Source organism: Xiphophorus maculatus, chromosome 18, assembly GCF_002775205.1.
Source record: "Xiphophorus maculatus strain JP 163 A chromosome 18, X_maculatus-5.0-male, whole genome shotgun sequence".
NCBI lineage: Eukaryota > Metazoa > Chordata > Actinopteri > Cyprinodontiformes > Poeciliidae > Xiphophorus > Xiphophorus maculatus.
Window position 1 is genome coordinate 30,701,228 of NC_036460.1, and position 20,623 is coordinate 30,721,850.

The following is a 20,623-nucleotide window of genomic DNA, read 5'->3' on the forward strand; positions in this document are numbered from 1 at the left end:
GTCGCATTGTGGCTTTGTGTAATGTCCGGCGGTGGAATGTGTAGCTGGTGTTTTTTCCAACATGGTGCAGGCTGACGCCTGGTGTGTGTGGATCGCTTCATGTACCAATTGATTGATTGATTCATCAGTTTGCCCAACTTGCTGAGGCAGGGGCGGAGTTCAGGGGGGGGCTGGGAGGGCAGTGCACCCTCGGCCCTGGCCTAAAGGGGGCCTGGATGGGAGGCAGCACAGGACTTCAGGGATCCAAGCCTCTGTCAGGTCTGATGAAAGCTGGAGAAAGTAGGGCCTCTCCCGAGGAGCATGGTGTATGTTGGGTTATATTGGTTTCCAATCAGGGTTAATTTATGGTTGCTAAAATCTTTACAAGACCAAGTGATTGTAGTGATGTAATGCATGTAAAATATTGAATAAAACATTGTGCTATACATGACTGGCTTTATTTTCAGTCTTACATTTAACTTTATGACACACAAAATTACAAGTGGATCTCCAATATTGTCTCCAAGTGTATTTTAGGTAAAACTCGTCACCAGCCATCCACCAACATCATCATCAATCAGATGGCAAACTAGATGGAGCATATTTACGGATTAAGTTAACATGAGTGGAGCTCCATTGAACGGCAAAGTGAAAAGGATGGAGAAAAGAGAGCAAGGAAAAGCCAGAAACTGGATGCATATTTTGTTCGTCTTCTCTGAGATAAACCAGACTTTTTTGTTGGCAACGATTCAGGCCCGCCAAAACTGCCAGTACAGACAGGGAACCGGGTTAGTTACAGGTAGCAACTCTGACATTATTCACAATGTGTGAGTTAGTTGTAGACTGATTGTTAATTGTATCAGCCCAGGCGCCTACCTTACATCTCCTATTTCTCTCTCGACGGTACAGCGGTGATGTTTCAGCCACTATAACTCAGGGACTCAGGGCTGAGTTACAGTTGGTCTTTTGACAGATCAAGTAGAGCGCGCAGGAGCCAAGACAGCAGTATGTCGTTTATAGTTAAGGCCTACAGTGGAGCCGCCTGCAAGAGCACCTTCCAAATCGTCCAGTTTGTGTGAGCGGCAGTGTGGGCGATCCGCGCCAAGTTACAAAGATCCGGAGGTGGCGAAGCAAAAATCGCTGCAACACGCTGCTCGTGCGGCGGGGTCTGCGCTTGCCGCTGCGTGTTCGTTTCACCGCGCGCGCTGCTGCATGCTCGATTCAGCGCATCAACAATAAATCTAGCTTCAGCAGTTGCTAGCTGCTCCAGGCTCTCAGTTGAAATTGATAAAGTGTCAAAATGGTCCGATCGCTATCCGTGGTGCTGAACTGCTTTGAATTTGTGTTGTTTCATTATTAGTGACCAGTAGCCTGATGTTTCTGTTGTTCTCTTGGTTTGTTGTACTTCATGTCTCTTTGATGGACTTCAGAATGACGTAGTCGCTCTCTGTGTTGCCGAAGCTGGTAAGCCCTTCTGTTGGGCATGTCTATATTACAAAATTATAGTATCATGAGCTGTATTATTTGGGTATGAAGGGCCCGGTCATTAGCCCCGCCCCCGGGCCAACGCTGTTTTGTTCTGCTAGTGTGCTGGGGTTATTACCTAATATGACCACTAAAGTGCAATAACAGTTAGTTATTATGAGCATGATTTTCACTGTACCCCGTATGTACATAGGATCGCATGTAATCCTTTTCCAACAATCAATATCTTGTGGAAATATTCTTCCACAAGGCCTTCTGTACATCTGCCTTATTTTGTGCGCAGTACTTGGATTTCTGGATTTAAACTTGTCTGCACCATGTCTAAGTAAACTATCGACATAATGCTGAAAATTTTTTCAGTGAGTGCACACTTGGTTCATTTCTCTTTCTGAGCTGTCTGAGCTGCGTAGCCTCACTCCATGTATCCTGTGTGAATGTGATGTAGCTCACTAACCTCAGCTGTTATCCTCCCTGCTTCTAGGAAAACATAGAGCTTGTTTTAGATGACGTAGAGTCCAGTTCCTCCCTGTCTATAGCTGCTATTGATCAAGCCCCACCACAAGCTCTGGTAAGTACATCTCACGAGTGTATGTTGCTGTTATATGAAGGCATTATGGGAATTTGTGGGTGGTAGGTCTTTTTCTACCACACAGGTTTCTAGTTCTTAAGAGTCCTGGGGCTCGACCCAGTTTTGGTTTATTCTTCCAGCAGCCCAGAACAAAGGCAGAGCTATAAAACACCTCATTCATTCATTCATTCATTCATTCATTCATTCATTCATTCATTCATTCATTCATTCATAGTGGTTTGATCCTACCTGTTTTAGTGATTGTGAGCACTTCACACTCCTGATCAGCTGATCTCTGATAAACACCAGCAGATGGAAAGCTGGAGTTAAACGTCTTTCAGAGCAGAATAATAATAAACATGATGCTTTAGGGCAGGTGTGTTCAGCACTGTTGAGCCCCTGTTGACTCTGATTCAGTCCAATAGTCTTCTTGCTGTACGCTTCCTATAACTTGATGCAGATCTAAATAAAAATATTTGACAGGAATAATTCAGCAGTGTTTTTATGTACTGTGGAGAGGATACCAACAGTTAGCATCTTAGTTGTAACAAAAGCTGTGATGTACAAAAGAGCATCAGCAAAAAGTGGTGATATCTCTGAGACTGGACTTGTTTCAGATTGTAGAAGTCTGTTTAGATCTGGACCCTGTTCTGAACAGCCATTAGTTGGACTGGACAGTCACAATGTCCTCTTTCTTCACACACCATTAGTGAGAGGAAAACATCCATTCCTCTCTTTGCTCTGCCCTCAGGATTCTACTAGCTGAGATGAAAGAAGTCATAGTTGAGTTTCCCTCTGTGCTCCCTGCAGGTTCGTACTCTGGCCCGAATGGAAGAGGCTCGAGGCCTTTTGTGGCTGATGGAGGAGGAGGGGGTTAAACCTGGCGGATCAGAGGAGATCTTGCTGGAGAGACTCTTTAGCTACTACAGTTCTGGTCTGGGAGAAAACAAAGGTCATCTTCTCTATACTGCCTCCTAATCTAGGATTCCACAGATCATAAAAACTGACCAGTGGCGTTTTTACTGCAGAAGCCAGTCTGTTACTGCGAGGGGAGAAGTCCCACCTCTTCCTTATGGGCCACTGCCATGGAACGGATTGGGTGGAGTACAACGTTCAGGGCTGGCTGGGCCATGCTAAGAACAATCCTGCAGCCCAGAGTGCTGCCACTCTGCTCCAGGACTCTCAGAAGTATGGCCTTCCTCAGCAAACACTCCCACAATGTCTGGTTTATTAAAAACAAAAACAATCTATGCTGACTAGAGACAGTTGGTTGTCAGAATATTGCTACTGCGCACTTCCCTAGGAGGATTTATTTCACTTTCCGTTCATGAGCAAAAGCAGTAAAAACTGTATTTTGCACTCCATTAATGATCTAACATATGTAATGATAGCTTGTAAAAGTGCTGACTGGAAAACTATGACTAAAGGTTATTTCTGCTTTTCTCACTGATCAATCAGCCACCCTGAGCTGGCTAGAGTATCCCACACCCACCCCCTGTTATGAACCTTTAGCTCATAGCAGGGGGTGGAGTCTAATGTTAGATTACATGTGTTTATCATCTAGAACAACTTTAGGAACATTTTGACCTAACCTTACCTTTACAATATCCTCATAAGCTGAAACAGGTGAATGTTAGTAGAACAGATCAAGTAGAAAGTCAGCGCTTCAAACTCCTAGTGATGCACATGATTGCAAATCACAGCCATGTTTTTGTGACCAAAGGAAGAACATCAGCGGTCTGTTCCTGGGCCGGTCCAGCGGGGCCACAGTGCTGTCAGGCTCCATTGCCGGCCTGGAGGGCAGCTCTCAGCTAGCTCTGCGCCGCGCCACCAGCATGAGGAAAACCTTCACCACAGGCGTCGCTGCTGTCAAGAAGAAGAGTCACTGCATCCAGGTCAAACTACAAGTGGTGAGTTAATGAAATGGCACAAGACACAGAGCGGTTATTAGGCAGAAACTCTTCACCTCTATATGTGTTTTGCTCACATGGAAGCAACCAACAAGCTGAAATCATGAACTACTCTACTTAAACAAACAGGTGATACAGAAATAGTAAAGCCCAGACTTATTCAGACCCAAATTCAATTCAATTCATCCATCCATCCATTTTCTGGTCACCCTTTGTCCCTAATGTGGTCGGGAGGGTTGCTGGTGTCTATCTCCAGCTACGTTCCGGGCGGGAGGCGGGGTCACCCTGGACAGGTCGCCAGTCTGTCGCAGGGCAACACATAGACATACAGGACAAACAACCATTCACACACACACACACACTCATCTCTAGGGAGAATTTAGATAGACCAATTAACCTAACAGTCATGTTTTTGGACTGTGGGAGGAAGCCGGAGTACCCGGAGAGAACCCACGCATGCACAGGGAGAACATGCAAACTCCATGCAGAATTCAATTCAATTCAATTCACTTCATCTTATTTATATTTTCACATTCCTATATATTTACAAATTCACCTGACACTCCACATTCCTTTTTTCTGTCATTGTTGAGAAGGATGTAAATAATAATAAACATGTTTTTCTTATTAAAGTGTAAATAAAAACAAATTAATTACTTTATCAAATCTCCTTTTAAATGGTTTTTATTATCTAAAAAGAGATTCCTGCCTCGTTTCTTAGCAGAAACTATATTCTTGGCTGAATAAAATCTGTTTGAATTTGAATCTGTCACGGGGGTTGACTTTAACCCTCATGCTGTGTGCAGACTTTCTAATTGTTCCTGTGTTGTAAGCAACACATTAGTCACTCTCAACATAGTGAAGCTGCACCTGACTAATGAAGAAGAAGCTCTAGTAGGCCACAGCAAAGGAAAACACGCTCCACTGTGGAATGTCAACAGCATTCAGTTCAGTAGTGAACCATCACCATATATACAGACTGCAAGATGGACTTAGTGCATTATCTTGTTTGCAAACTAAACCAACAGATTCATCTTTGTGTCTTCAGGATGCCTTGATTGACATGGTGCGCCGTTCCAAGGTCCACTTCGTCCATTGTCTGCTGCCCAAAGCAGAGTCAGTGGGGGGCAGTGACCCCCGTGTTCCTCATGGAGAGAGCTCTGATTCTGGGCTGATGACTTTAGACCTGGGCCTCCTGAGAGCTCAGCTCCGGGGCTCCAAGCTGCTAGATGCCCTGCGCATCTACAGGCAAGGTGAGGTATTCTGATACCTTCATGATGGCATCTACCACACAGTTGAGACTGGAGCAAACATAATCTTGGTTTATTTGGTGGTTGAAATTACAGCAAGTGTTATGAAGTTATTGATCCAACCCTGGTAGAAGATTATTTATCTGGAGAATGATGGATTTCAAACTGTCCTGATCAGAATTAGCTTTATTTGGATCTTGATCGGATTGCATCATCTCCCTGTCTATAACTAACAGTTAATAAAACCAATGCCATGTCCATGCTCAAAAGAATCAGTAGCTTCTAAATGCAGCGTCCTCATGTTTGGTTTCTTTTGTCTGGTAATGAGATTCTGGTGTTTCTTAGTCTGGGAGGAGTGGCCAGCTGCAGACTAGACCAGACTAGAAGCAGCAGACTGATTTGACTCCTATCCAGACCTGTCTCTGCCTGTTTCCATGGCATCTAAAGGCATCCAAAAGAGCACCAGACTGTGTCCTGTCCTCACCAGAGCCATAGCTCGTGCAGCAGTAATAATGATGAGATACCCTGTGAGTTGCTGTGGAGTGGAGGTGCAGTGGAAGGGAGGCGTGATCTGATTGCTGCCGAATCAGGGACCTGAGCTGCACATAAGCTGCTTCAGCAGCTTGAGATTGGGTCCAAACTCAGCTCACTTCATGAAATGTTGAGCAACGCCTGGGAGACGACACAGATGGCAGCATGGCTAGCAACTGTTGTATTATGCTACCAAAATCATTTCAATAACCAGAACTTCCAGTTAAGCTGAATTGAGAGTTTTCTATGAGAATCACCGTTTGCTCTCTCCCTGTTGCCAGGTTACCCAGACCACATGGTGTTCTCAGAGTTCCGCAGACGCTTCGATGTTCTAGCACCACATCTGACCAAAAAACATGGCCGCACCGACGTAGTCCCAGATGAGAAGAGAGTGAGTCTGTTTCTATGCAGTTCTGTTGTGAAAAGCTTGTTAGTGACTGCTGAGGGGTAAACGGAGAATAATGAGTTAGTTCAGTTTGTCCTCTGCTTCCCCTTTGACTGGCAGTTCATCATGTTTCCTTCCTGAAATGTTTCTGATTTCTGCTAAAGCTGCTGTCATTCATATTCTCCTTGCCGTCTTCTTTCTGATCTCCTGTACATGCAGGTTACTCATCTGTAGTCATGGGTTACCCCGCCACACTACTCATTATGTAATTAAGTGATAGTATGCAGGCGCTGAGCATTCGGACATTTAGTTTTATCATACATGAGCACAGAAGCTTAGCAGCATTTCCCCCAACCATTATGGGGTTTTTTTTATTACATATATAATTTCCTGTTGAAAGTTACAAGAAGCTCCTTTTCAACCATGTTAGTGAAGAGAGTTTGGATCTTTTTCTTTGCTGTGGAAATACTGTTTTTACTCTTCCGGCCACAACTTGACCTCATTGGCACCAGGGATCATCTGATTGAGCTGAAGCCAGGAGGCACGGCGACCAGACCCAGAGAAATCCCAGAAGAGACCTGGAGAAGGACACATCGAGGTTCCAGAGGAGGAAACAAACAGTGGAGGAGAGAAATAAGGAAGAAACACCAGAGATTTATGGAGAAGAGGAGCTATAAGCCCTTTCTCCCCTCAGTTACCATGGGCAACGTTAGATCACTGGTCAACAAAATGGAGGTGTTAACAGCACTGGCCAAGCATCAGAGAGTACTGGGAGGATAGCTTAATGTGTTTTATGGAGACATGGCTGCACACAGATACTCCTGATGCCAGTGTCTCCATTGAGTACTTCCGGACTGCTCGGGCCGACGGGGGTTGCACTGAGAGTGGAAAGTCAGAGTCCTTCATCCCCATGTGGGTCTCATCTGCACACCTCCTTCCCTCCTCCTCTACTCGGTGACCTTACCCCACCCCTCAGCCGGCCACCTCTACGGTAAACATTACTGCTGAAGATGTTAGAAGTCAGCCGTCAGACTCTGCTCTCACAAGGCTGCAGGCCCTCATGGTGTGAGCCTGGATAGCTGTGCTATCCAGCTCTGTGGAGTCCTTCAACATGAGCCTGCGCCCATTCCTGTGATGTGGAAAACAGCCTGCAATATTCCAGTGCCAAAAATACTGCAAATCTCAGGTTATATTTCTCCATCTGACTAATTGACTGTCCTGCTGGTGTTTAGGCAGTGCAGGAGCTGCTGGAGTCCCTAGAGCTGGAGAAGAGCAGCTACCACCTGGGGCTAAGCAAGGTGAGTGAGTGAGTCAGGCTCAGGCTCAACCTGTCAACTTGAAATGGAGCTGAAAAACTCTCTGCCGTTGTCCTTCAGGTGTTTTTCCGAGCTGGGACTTTGTCCATGCTGGAGGAGCAGCGTGATGTCCAGACCAGGAGGAACATCTCTCTGTTCCAGGCTGCATGCAGAGGCTATCTGGCCAGACAGGCATTCAAGAAGAGGAAGGTAGGACGGCTGTGTGCTCTTATATCAGGCTCAGAATATTCTCCATGTTCTGCCTGTTCATGGATATTTGATGGCATTGACATGCAAGTGGCCTGATCAGTCCTATCATATTATCCTACAAATAAAAGACAGGGTGTACTTTCTGTTTTTCCAATGAACCTGCCGTCCAGTCAGAGAGCAGCTGATTCTCCTCCTTCACTTAGCTGCACACCATTATTAATCCATCCAAACAGATACTGGACAGTCCTGTAGTAAAATTGTTACAACACATCACTTATGCAATTCAGCAGAAAAAAATATTTGTTTCTATGCAACTTTAGTTGGTCAGTAAAAACTGAAATAAGAGGTAATAAATTGCTAAACCCACAAGATTGCTCAGGCCCTCCTACGCATCAGCATTACAGGAGCTCATTGCATTGAAAAGAAAACATCAGCAAACATTTATTTTATGCCACTCTGTTAGGATTGAATGAGTATTTTCTATTGGAAATCATATCTCACCTTGTGTGTGACAGTAAGACTGATAACTGGTGTGTGTGGCGTTTGGTTCTGCTGAACAGATCCAGGATCTTGCCATCCGGTGCATCCAGAAGAACATCAAGAAGAACCGCGGTGTGAAGGGCTGGCCATGGTGGAAGCTCTTCACCACTGTTAGACCTCTGATAGAGGTGCAGCTCACTGAGGAGCAGATCCGTGGAAAGGATGTGAGTTTCTTTGGTTTGGGTTAACTGCAGTAAAAACTGAATCAATTGGTACATCAAAATACTACAAAAAGAATGGCTCCTCCTGTTTTCTTTAAAACATGTTACTCTGACTGTTTTACTGCAAGTATCCAAACATTTTGATCATTTTTCTGTAAATCAGCATTATGGCTACATATAATGCTGAAACACAGGTCAGCATTTAGGTGTAAGCTAACACCCATCCAGAACATTTGTTAGTTCTCCCCTGATGCTGTGTGTGTTTCTTCCAGGAGGAGATTCAGCAGCTGAAACAGAAGCTGGAGAAGATGGAGAAGGAGAGGAACGAGCTGAGGCTGAACAGTGACCGACTGGAGAGCAGGGTAAACACACAACTAAAGGCTTTCAGTTACTGAGCTGCTTTTTTATTGGATGTATATAAACTTCTGGTATACACTGCATACTAGCAAACCCACCATGTCGGCGCATGTGTGTGAGCCTTAGTGTGTGTCCTCAGATGACAGAGCTGTCCACAGAGCTAGCTGATGAGCGGAACACGGCCGAGTCGGCCTCCCAGCTGCTGGAGGCAGAGACTTCTGAGAGGCTCCGCTTGGAGAAGGACATGAAGGACCTGCAGGTACAACCAGCCGCTGCTTCGCTCACGGACATTTGCCTGTTTCTGTTGTCATGGTAACAACTCATCCACTCTCTTCAATAAGACAAAGTTTGACAGCATGAAGAAACAGACGGAGTCCATGGAGATGGAGGTGATGGAGGCTCGGCTCATCAGGGCTTCTGAACTCAATGGAGAGATGGATGACGACGACACAGGTCAGACTCAATAAATGTAGTGGTGTGTTGGCCTGGTCCAACACATGATTGCTCCATTTGGAATAAGCTTCCACATTGTGGAATTTACATGTATGTATGGGTTGTGACAGGGCGGACCAGCAGCTACTGTATGTTATCAATCAAGATCAATCACCTCTCTGAGCTACTATTGCCATCTGAAGAAATGTACTGCTGCTAACCAAAGGAGGGTCTTACTGTTAATCATCCTCATGTACTCGCTGCTAAATATGCTAACAGCGGAGAAAGAACTTTTTTTCACAGATTATCTGTCTCATATACTATCAGTTTCAATAAATATGTAAAAAAATATTTTCTGTAAAAGTTACACACTGCAGCTTTAAACACCTAGTTTAATTTCCACCATAGACTTTACATTTTAGTCTCTGAGTAGGTAAGCAGACAAACATTGTGTTTGATACAGAACATCGTGTAGCATGTGAAGCAGTCTCTGACTGTGTTTCTGAAGCAGGAGGAGAGTGGCGGTTAAAGTATGAGCGAGCCATCAGGGAGATCGAGTTCACCAAGAAAAGACTGCAGCAGGAGTTTGATGACAAGCTGGAGGTTGAACATCAGAACAAGCGTCAGCTGGAGAGAAGGGTGAGCGGACACGACTGCTCCAATACACACCAAGTTGCTGATGGGACAACAGCAGAGTCTAAATATGGAAGATCTTATGCTCTATATTGCCGTTAGTGGGACTGTGACTTATCAGACTATGTCTCATAAACTTTCCTTACATACCTTACATGGTTTGCAGGTACAAAAACCAGGTAGTGGAAATGGATTTTGGTTGAATATCTCTTTCCTTCATGTTTTCCTCTTTGTTTTGGTGCTTTCTTCTCATATGTATGTTTCTCTGTGGTGACATCACAATGTAATTACAGAATGAAGGCTGACAGCCAGCAGATTTGCTTTATTTTTAAAATTGATTACATTGTTCTTATTGGAGGACTTATTTTCATTGTTTAGTAAATCTTTTCTAGTTTCCTAAGTTGTACACATAGATAGTACAGGAGGTTGCACTACCTCATAGCAAGAGCCAAGGCAGAATATCAGAACCAACCAGTAGTGGTCACTGAGTCTGCAAGCCTTTCAGCCGTTTAGGGTTAAGCGTAAATACAGTTACTAAAATCAGTGGAAGTCAATACAAAATGATGACATTGGTGCAATAAAAACACCAATTGCTTGGTTTGAAGAATCTGAGCACCCATAAAAAGAAGAAAGAGACAAGTGAGTTTTAGATAAACTTGCAAGGAGAACGAACAGGAGCGTGCCTCACTTACAGTCTCCTACCCGCTCTGAAGCAGCTCCTCCCGCACCCTTTCTTTTTATTTCCTTAGGGCAGTCCTAGTTACATAGCTTATTTAATTATCTTGAGTTAATCACATAGCGTAGCTGCTTCTTCTGTTCTCTTGAGTCACAGGTGTGTTGCACCTACAAGCTGCTGTAATGTGGAATGCACAGTTCAGAGTTCTTGTTTACTTCCTTCTGTAGAATCGATGCAGGAACTGATGAACCCACAGAACAATGTCTTGTACATCCGTGGTCTCATGTACAGTTCCCCTGTCTCTGGTTCATAAACTTCAACCCTTAATCATCCATTGTTTATTCTGCCACGTCAGTAATCACCCTTGCTGTAGACCATATGGTATCAGCTTCCAATTTAGGATGCTCGTCGCTTCCTGCCAAACATCACTCAAAGAAACACATATTTCAGGAAAGAACAGAAATCTCTCCGTTCTTAAAGATATTAATGAGTATATAAAAGAAAAAGATATTTACAAATCTAACACCAATATCATGTGTTTTGCAGATCAGTGACCTGCAGGCTGATAACGAAGAGTCTCAGCGAAACATTCAGCAGTTAAAGAAAAAGAATCAGCGGCTAGTAGCTGAGCTGCAGGACACCAAGCTTCACCTGGAGGGCCAGCAGAGCCGCAACCATGACCTGGAGAAGAAGCAGAGGAAGTCTGTCCTCACACGCAAACTTTGACACTACATCGTTCATAAACATGCATTAGCAGGTTGCTAGACAGTGAGCCCGGAAGGCTGCTCCACATTATTAGTAGCATCTTTCTGTTCCTAATGGTAGAGCTCTGGCTTCCTTGTTGACTTGTGTCACTAAGCTTTCCACAGAGGTAATATGTACAATGTGTTTGACCCTACAGCCAATCTAAGTTTAGCCTTACTTCTGTCAGCTGCAGTGTCTGTGTTCTGTTCCCGTCACCAAGAGGCTGCTTGTGTGTAGGTTTGACGGTGAGCTGAGTGCAGCTCAGGACGAAGTGCAGAGGGAGAGGAGTCTGAGGGAGAAGTTGGCCCGGGAGAAGGACATGCAGAGTGGGGAGGCCTTCAGCCTCAGACAGCAGCTAGAGGTGTGTGTCCCTGTGCTTTCAGAGGGATGTTAAGCTATTGTTAATATATTTAGGATGAACTTTTGCCAAACACCAAAGCTTTATGTTAACACAATGTTTGATCAGGTTTTATGGGTTTTCCACTAAATAACTGCTTGTGACAGAAACAGTGCTAATATCGATCCTAATCTGTCTAGACTTCAGCAAAAGCTTGACTTTACAATCAAAGTTTTTTTTTAACTGAACTGTTTCACCAGGGTTGTTCATCATAACAATCACCATTGAGGTATCAGTATTTAAAATATCAGTCACAAAGTACTGATTGGATGCAGTATTTGTTAGGATGTCATATTTTTGTCATTTATTCCCTTCTTAGTTGAGAGGACTAAGAACTAAGAATTAATTAATTAATTCTCTTACCAGGAGTTTTTCTTTAGCAGCTGAGGAGCTTGTGCGATTGGTGGGGACGTACAGTAATGGTAAATTAGGGTTAATCATAATTGATATTGCCAAGCGTGTTTAACAGCTTATACCTCTCATCACACGGTGGGATTGTATGAGGTAAAAACCTGTACAGGTTCCAGCAGAGACTTGAAGGCGACAGACCACTGTAAATAGTATGAAAAAACCAGAACATCAGACCAGGTGTAACCAGGAGAGAAAAACTACTGAGAAAACAAAAAGTTACCAGTTGCAGGGTTTCTCCACAGACAACTTGCAAAGCCTGGTGATCAGGCACCAGGGTGGTCCACCAGCCGCCCGCCAGGTTTTTCTATCAAAAAATCTTACCTTGACAGGAAATGTAAAAATATTACTGGGTAATTATATGTTACTGGAAGACTTTGTTGACAATAATTAAACATACATCTAGAGCCTTAAAAACGACCAAAAAAAACCCTATAAAAATCATACACTGTTAATATGAATTTTTGTGCATGTCTGTTAAATACCAGTTAAATAATGAGCCAGTGGATCTTAAAACACCATATAATGCTGGTCACATGTAGAGCCGAATCTAAGGCCCCTCAGACTAACGGATCTGAGGGGCCCCTCAGATCCCCCGTAAATGCTAACATTTTAACACTAGAATTTTAACATTTGTTTATTGAGAATAAACAATTTAATGCTGTTAAATTTGTTAAATAATCTTCATAGTTAGATTGTTGTGTTACCATAGCAACAATCGGATACTATGAGTTTAAGCTTGTGTTTGAGATTTGTTTGTTCACAAATACTTAGTAGACTACAGTGATCAGTGATCGCTTGAAAGCTGGCCCAATTAAACTCGGCCTCCTCTCCTAAATCTGCATTGAAATGCTGTTAGTGGTGCTGCTGTTCTTATATGGAAGAGGGGCCCCTAGGCCAGCCCTTTGTGACGAGAGCAGCAGTACTGCGCATCTCTGCTGGAGGTGAGGGACAAACAGGAAGCTTTAGTACCAGTAAATGTGGCACTAGCAGGGACCAAGCTTTTCCATTTTGTTGAGTTGAGTTGGTAATAAGCGCCTGCAGAAGTTTCAAACTGTATGTTATTTCTACAACAGGCAGGCTTACAATTATGTGTGTTTTTGTAAATGGTCTGACTTCCTCCTTCGCTTTGCTCAAGCTTCCCGTGTTGCACTGACAATTCACTTCCTCTTTCTCTCACTCAATGCGCGGTTTGGTCTGACTGCTTCATGTGTTTTGTAGGAGAAGGACCTTGAATTGCGTACAGTGAATTTGAAGCTGGAGCAGGTTGAAGCAGAGCTACAGGATCTTAACTCCCAGGAATCCAAGGATGAAGCATCTCTTGCTAAGGTTTTTGGCAACAGACTAAGTCAAATTGCTCAGTCTTTGTTCAGGCGGTTCCCCTGCAATCATCTGTGACCATCCATGTGATTTAGCTGAAGAAGCAGCTTCGGGACATGGAAGCCAAGATCAAGGACCAGGAGGAGGAGCTGGATGAGCAAGCTGGCACCATCCAGATGCTGGAGCAGGTACAGATGTTGACAGGTTGTAGTCAGACAGCATATGTCACACTCGCTAACTCAGTCATTATGCAGAAGAAACTTTATCTGATGACGTATGGAAGCTTTTTGATTCTTATAAACAAACGGGGTTTTATTCTTCTGTGTCGGGATGTAATGATGGGAGTCTGGGAGTAAATCTGCTGGGAGTGGTCAGGCTGTCCCTGACGTGTGGACGTGTGTGTGTGTGTGTGTGTGTGTGTGTGTGTGTGTGTGTGTATGATGATTGATCTGTGTTTCAGGCCAAGCTGCGACTGGAGATGGAGATGGAACGTTTGCGTCAGACACATTTTAAGGAGATCGAAAGCAAGGATGATGAGGTGGAGGAGATCAGGCAGTTATGCAGTAAGAAGGTCAGGAGGATTAATGTTTCACCTTAACAGCACCACCTCATGTCTAACAGTAGGGGCACTGTCCTCTCAACTAGAGCGGCTTCAGGACAGTGAAAGAGAGAAACTAGGAGCACATACTGCAGTCTAATAGAAACAGTCATTTGATGGAATTCCTTACTACTATGAAATATTCTGAAACATTTTACATCACTCCAGTTTTAGTGCTTCTGGTGTTTTCTGTGTTTAGACAAGCTTCATTCCTTCCTTCAGCATTTACATGGAAATGTTGAAGAGAGAATCAGTTGAGCCAGCTTTATACTACCTGACCCAGAGGGCTCATTTTCAAACTGAAAACCACATAACAGGAGTTTTATAAGGGTGCTAAGTTAGAATTAGAGGTTTCTAAGCGGCTTCGTTTGACCTCTGTTTGCAAAGATCATTGGGGCAACACTAATCTAAATGCAGCATCTCCACATGACAACGGTGCTAACAATAAAACATTCAGAATTTTATAATAAAGTTATATCACAAGGAGTCAGCCAGGCTGATCTCACTATAAAGCACTTTTAATGAATCATGAGCGCTGTGATGAACACAAGCGAGGTCCCTACCCACTTCACATCAACGTTTCAAATTAGAAACATAAGATTGACTTCAAGAGAGCATGTTCCCATTTATCCTGTCAGACATCTAAACATGACAGCCTTACCGGGCTTTGAGACTTTGAGAGACAGAAACGACCCCATGATGTCCTACAATGTCATTGTCACGTATATAGACACAAGAAAGTGTCTTTATTTTTAGGTATATTTTAATAGAGTGTTTGCATGTGTGTTTGTGTAGTTGAAGCAAATAGAGGTCCAGCTTGAAGAAGAGTATGATGAAAAGCAGAAGGTGCTGAAGGAGAAGAGAGAGCTGGAGGCAAAGCTTCTGTCAGCACAGAGCAAGGTAAGGACACCTGATGGTGATGAGTGTCTGATCAACTTTAAACAAACAGTTCAAACACTGAACACAATCACCTGCACTGTGACAGTGCATCACCCGAGTGATGCTCAGGTGAAGACAGTATGTCCAAGTTCTTCTAGGTTTCACTTTCTACAGAAAATTTCTTTCTAGATGCACCTTTATTATATCGCATCATAAACACGGGCATGGTTGTGAATTATTCTAACTTATACTTACCTAAATTTATCCTAATGAACAGACGATAAACGGTTGGGAGTCGCTCCATATAAAAAATAAGAAAAGTAACGAGGAAGAGCAACCTGATCGTTCCTTTTTGCCCAGGTGACAAACTGTGACATAGACACTGAGAAACGCCTGAAGAAGGACCTGAAGAGGACCAAGGCCCTGCTGGCTGATGCCCAGATCATGTTGGACCACATAAAGAACAACGCACCCAGCAAGAGAGAGATCGCTCAGCTGAAAAACCAGGTTCTGACACCCACTTTCAAAAAAATGAAAATAAAAAAAGCAATTACAAGGACTGCTAGTTATCTGAAACGATACTGATCACAAACTTTAAGATGCCTCTTCAGCCAGCACCTCCTTTTAAAAAGGAATTATCTGGACAAAGCACATGGTCTGTATAACTAAAGCTTTGGATAAACATCAGCTGAAAAAAAGCTAAAACTCAGTTCAAATTAACCTGAATTTTGAAGTTGGATTTAACATCAAACACTAAGTTTTGTCTCCATTACAGCTGGAGGAGTCTGAGTTCACCTGTGCAGCTGCAGTCAAAGCTCGGAAATGCATGGAGGTGGAGATAGAAGACCTGCATGTTCAGATGGAGGAGATCTCTAAAGCCAAGCAGATGGTTGGTACAATTCTCTGCAATGCTTCTCATCACTGCAGCTTTTATTCTTCTAAAGAGGAAGCTTTTTTTCTACACTCTTCCTTTTATATTTTATCTGTGTTTTGAACCCAGTGTTAATATTAACACTGGGTTAATCAGTTGATTAACCATTAGTTGATTAATGGTTAACCAATTAACCATTAATCACCAAGCGCAGAAGATCATAAACACTGGAGAGTAGGACAATCTAGCAGAGTGGTCATCATGTGGTCATTGTGTCCTCCAGAAGCTTCAGCTTGTGGAAACCTTCTGTAACTAAGACATCTTAAACACTCAAACGTCTCATTACTCAGTCTGGAATTATCTAAAAAATTCCTTAGAGATCTCAAACAACATCTGCTTTTCAGTTGTAAACATGTGACATTTTTATCTTGTTATATAACATTAACATCTAATTCAGTTTGGTCAAAGATCTAAAATATCACAATATATTTATTTTTTACATAGACACTAGCAAAATTCTGGAAGCACAAGAGTATTTTCCCCATTTTGTAATCTGTGGAGAAAAGATGGCATTTTTTCCCCGCTGTTTTAACTCACTCTGGTCTAACAGTCTCCACATTGATCAGTTTGCTGCTTTTCGTCTTTCCAGCTGGAAGAACAGCAGAGCCGTCTTCAGAGAGAGAAGAACGACCTGCAGTCCAGGACAGAGGAGGACCAGGAGGACCTCAACGAGCTGATGAAGAAACACAAGGCTGCTGTGTCCCAGGTGCTCCTTGTCAGGAGTAGTCGGATAATGACTTCCAAGCAGAAAGAACTTCAAAATAATCAGGAGTATCGAGTTATAGTGTCTTTTTCCAGTGATAGAGGAAAAAGAAAACTTTTAAATGGCTCCTCTAGATGTTTAACCAGGTCTGCTTGTTTGACACAGTTCATGTTGAAGCACATTTCAGTGCCAACTACAGTTTAAAAAGTCTGATTTGGTTTTAGCATGATACTTTGTAATTAACAGTGATCTGATGAGGATTGTTCAGTTTTATTGAAACAAAAAGCATCAAAATATTTGATGTCTACTCACTTCAGTTGCTGACTGTTGTCATCTGTCCTCTGTGTTGTGTTTCAGTTGGCTCAGAACTTGGCTCAAATGAACGACTTGCAGTCTCAGCTGGAGGAGGCCCTCAAGGAGAAACAGGAGGTTCAGGAAAAGGTTAGTTTTGGGATGAGTAAGCATCTGACTGAAAACTCTTTGCTGAGGATTTCCATGTAGTTGCTGAGCTGTACATGTAGTTACTGTATGATGACTTAAGTTTGCTGTGATATACCCAACTTAGTATTATTGTTGAGCAGCCAAAGCCATCCACACAGTAACATTGGGGGAGACCAATGTTACTTTGATGACGGTGGTTAGGGTAGTCTGTATACAGAGAAAACAATAACACCTCATAGTATAAACTTTTATTTAGTTTTGTTGCAAGTATCCAGAATCTAAGGTGTGCTCACCAATCACATACTGAAAATTACTAATGCATGAAAATATTAGCTATTTGTTCTTATTCATGGTCATTAAATTGTTAATTATACCATTTATTTTAGTTAGAATAGGGGCAATATACACTATTATGTTAACCGTAAGAGGAGAGATGCACTGAATCAGGCTAAAGCCTGAAGTTCTAATTTCCACTATTGTAGAAATAAACATGTTCTTCACTCAGGTGGCTGCAGTGTCTCAGCTAAAAAAATGAGGCTTTTGCTCATGTATGAGTTGTGGGTTAAAACATCAGCTTCACTCATTTTTAAGGACAGTATGTGCAGCACTAAAGATTTCATATTATTTAAGTTAATAATACACTCTGGTCTAATAGCACTGATATGGGTCAGATGCAGGTCCTCCAGAGCCAGCTGGAGTTCCAGGAGCAATCCATGGTTGAGAAATCTCTAGCCAATCGTCAGGAGGCCAAGATCCGAGAACTGGAGACCAAGATGGAGTTTGAGAAGTCGCAGGTCAAACGACTGGAGGTGAGGAGCCAAAGTGGGACATGAGTGGGGAAAAGTAGTCATCAGTATGTATGTACACAGCTAACGACAGAGGTCTGTTTATGTAGTGTAGTGGTCTTACTGACCTCCTGATCGGTTTTTTATTATCAGATGAGTTATTGTGAACAATAATCCAGAGTTATTGCCCACAATAATTCTGAATTACTGTTAAGAACTTCAATTGTTGTTGGTTTGGACAAAAGGCAGGTGTGGAATGAGCAGCGCCACGTGGAGGATGATTGACAGCACTTAGACCATCCTCCTGGCTCTGATTGCTAGTTGCTTCTAGTTAGCACTGGGAGAAGGCAGAAGAGCTGAACTTTTTTCCGCACATTGTCTCATAACATGCTGTCATGACATAGTGACAGTTTCAACAAACATAAAACCTCTTCTTATAAAAGTTACATACTGAAGTTTTAATGATTAATGCAGTAGCATCTCAGCAGAGAAGAAGAATGGACTAGAATCCTTCATGAAAGAGTCAACAGTGCTCTCTTTCCTAAAACTTTACACAGTGACTTTAAAAGAAAAGCCAGGAGGCCAAAAGGATGAACAGATTACCCCTTAACTGTGTCTAAAACCTGAAAATTATCTTCATAAAGGAACAATGAACTCATTTATTACCTTATTTTGAGTTCTGTACAACTTCCAGACATGTGAAAAACCAGGATGGTGTACATTTTGCAACTTTTTGTGTTGCTGTACAGAATCTTGTAGCTCGTCTGAAGGAGAACGTGGAAAAGCTGACAGAAGAGCGAGACCAGCGCATCAGCAGCGAGAATCGTGAGAAGGAGCAGAATAAGCGACTGCAGAGACAGATCCGAGACATTAAAGAGGAAATGGGGGAACTGGCCAAAAAAGAAGCAGAGGCAAGCCACAAGAAACACGAGCTGGTAAGGAGGAGCAGTTTCCAGTCATCAGCTTTACTCCTGTCTTACAGACTGGACTCTTTAGGTTGGAGCGCTCCTTAGCACCAGCTAACATGACCAGGTGTCCCTCTCCCTCTTTAACAGGAGATGGACATTGAGAGCCTAGAGGCTTCAAACCAGAGCCTGCAGGCGGACCTTAAGCTGGCCTTCAAAAGGATAGGTGACCTGCAGGCGGCCATCGAGGACGAGATGGAGAGTGATGACAACGAAGACCTTATAAACAGGTGCAGAACCCATGACCTGAAAAACAATAAAGTGATAACACCTGTGTTGTGCCAGCTTTATATCAGTTAAGCCAGGTTAACATGAACGGATAAGTGGTGCTCATAGTTCACCACTTACATTTTAAACTAAGCTCACAACTTTAACTAGTTCTCTTCCATTTCTTATATCTAAAACAGCATTTTGAGATGGAAATCATTTCATGAACAGAAAACTGAGAGTCTGACTGTAAATCACTATCAGCTCAGACAGGGTTTGGCACAAGGTTTGATTTTTTTTTTCTTCAAGCTATCATTTTGCTGTCAGAAGTCCACAATAATTCTGAATAACGAATTGTTGGTTTGGACAAAAGGCAGTGTGGCATGAGCAGCGCCACACGGAGGATGATTGGCAGCACCAAAACCATCCTCCTGGCTCTGATTGATTGTTTCTAGTCAGCATTGGGAGAAGACAGAGGAGCTCAATTTTTCCCCCACATATGTATCTGATAACATACTGTCATGACATAGTGACAGTTTCAACAAATATGTAAAAAATATATTTTTATAAAAGTGACATACTGCAGCGATCAATCACTAAATTGGTTGAGAATTATTTTAATAATAAATTCATCATGATTAATCCAATAAATCATTTTGCCCTTAATAATAGAAAAATAAGATTTTCTTTTAGACACAAGCTGAGAGAATCTTCATTTGTGTGAATAGATCTGTCTGTAATATCCCTTCAGTTGTTTATCTGCAGGATGGTCAGAGCTCAGAGCAGAAGCTGCAGCTTCTCTCTGTGTGTTTGCTCTGTCGCTCGTCTATTAACATCAAAAAATGGCTCAAAACCCCTAAATCAGTTTGACCTTCAGTTGATATCCTGATGTAGAAAGTGAAGCCAAAGGCAGCGCACCTTAAAACAAAGACGGGGCTTAATTATTAACATGTCAAAGCTAAATATGCTGTCTATTAATGTTCACACACACAGTGTGTGCAGTGTGCAGCCTGGTTGGAAATCCTGCAGCTCTGCCTCAGGGACGTATCCAAATTTTGCTTCTGAAAACTCAGACTAAACCTTTGCCTTCCCTTTACCCCCAAACAAGTGTGTTTAATTGATTTTAATATGAGCTGCGTTACCCAGTTCAGGTCCAGGTAAATAACATTGTTCAGGGTTTACCAGCAAAAACTGTTTCTGGACGCAGCCATGCTACCTAAAAACCTGTCAGATTTTCTAAAGCGAGGAATATCCCAGCATCAGACACTCACCCAATTTTTTTATTTACTCTCATCTCTGCAATTTGCTTCACATGATTCTCATTTTATGTCCTTCTGTTGTCTTTTATTTTTCTCCTTCCTTGTCTTTTCTTCCTTGCATCATAACCATCATCATCACTGTGACCAGTTTGCAGGATATGGTGGCAAAGTACCAGAAAAGAAGGAACCGAATGTGAGGATCATGGTCTTGTGTTGTTTCTTTCTTTGCTGGAAGTGATGATGCATATATCACATGACGGATCAAAGCTTAGCTTTTATTTTCTCCATCATTTAGTTTATAAAACTTATCAGTTTTTCTCATGGGTTAAACAGTGAGGCTTACTGTGTCATAAATGCATCATCAACATATTCAACCCACTTGCGCATTTTCATTGCATGCCTTCACATCCAGCTGAATTAGCATTACTGCTATTAACCGCACTATGAAACAATTTCTCCTTTTAACAGCAATAAACATCTGTCTTCATTTATTATTTTCACTGATGCTTCAGCCAGTGTGCAGCAGATCAAGGTGCCCCAGACACCATGAATCACCTGCTGCCTGTTTGCTCTG

The 20,623-nt window shown here is 42.7% G+C and overlaps 1 protein-coding gene across 7 annotated transcripts in view; it reads left to right on the forward strand.

The window, feature by feature from the left end:
- The window catches only part of myo18a (myosin XVIIIA), a 72,252-nt gene that overhangs the window by 42,340 nt on the left and 9,289 nt on the right, over window positions 1-20,623 (forward strand). For 4 of the 7 annotated variants that reach the window (XM_023351367.1, XM_023351368.1, XM_023351369.1 and 1 more), the window contains 27 exons: window positions 1,946-2,032; window positions 2,843-2,984; window positions 3,061-3,220; window positions 3,756-3,942; window positions 4,991-5,195; window positions 6,005-6,114; window positions 7,341-7,406; window positions 7,485-7,613; window positions 8,174-8,317; window positions 8,587-8,676; window positions 8,811-8,930; window positions 9,013-9,124; window positions 9,612-9,742; window positions 10,959-11,113; window positions 11,394-11,517; window positions 13,183-13,290; window positions 13,377-13,469; window positions 13,742-13,852; window positions 14,675-14,779; window positions 15,119-15,265; window positions 15,534-15,647; window positions 16,279-16,395; window positions 16,750-16,833; window positions 17,505-17,642; window positions 18,368-18,553; window positions 18,674-18,813; window positions 20,198-20,242. In XM_023351367.1, coding sequence (XP_023207135.1) covers window positions 1,946-2,032; window positions 2,843-2,984; window positions 3,061-3,220; window positions 3,756-3,942; window positions 4,991-5,195; window positions 6,005-6,114; window positions 7,341-7,406; window positions 7,485-7,613; window positions 8,174-8,317; window positions 8,587-8,676; window positions 8,811-8,930; window positions 9,013-9,124; window positions 9,612-9,742; window positions 10,959-11,113; window positions 11,394-11,517; window positions 13,183-13,290; window positions 13,377-13,469; window positions 13,742-13,852; window positions 14,675-14,779; window positions 15,119-15,265; window positions 15,534-15,647; window positions 16,279-16,395; window positions 16,750-16,833; window positions 17,505-17,642; window positions 18,368-18,553; window positions 18,674-18,813; window positions 20,198-20,242 — 3,350 coding nt within the window. The remainder of the gene's footprint in view (window positions 1-1,945; window positions 2,033-2,842; window positions 2,985-3,060; window positions 3,221-3,755; window positions 3,943-4,990; window positions 5,196-6,004; window positions 6,115-7,340; window positions 7,407-7,484; window positions 7,614-8,173; window positions 8,318-8,586; window positions 8,677-8,810; window positions 8,931-9,012; window positions 9,125-9,611; window positions 9,743-10,958; window positions 11,114-11,393; window positions 11,518-13,182; window positions 13,291-13,376; window positions 13,470-13,741; window positions 13,853-14,674; window positions 14,780-15,118; window positions 15,266-15,533; window positions 15,648-16,278; window positions 16,396-16,749; window positions 16,834-17,504; window positions 17,643-18,367; window positions 18,554-18,673; window positions 18,814-20,197; window positions 20,243-20,623) is intronic. The other 3 variants (XM_023351372.1, XM_023351373.1, XM_023351371.1) reach the window with 3 other exon arrangements.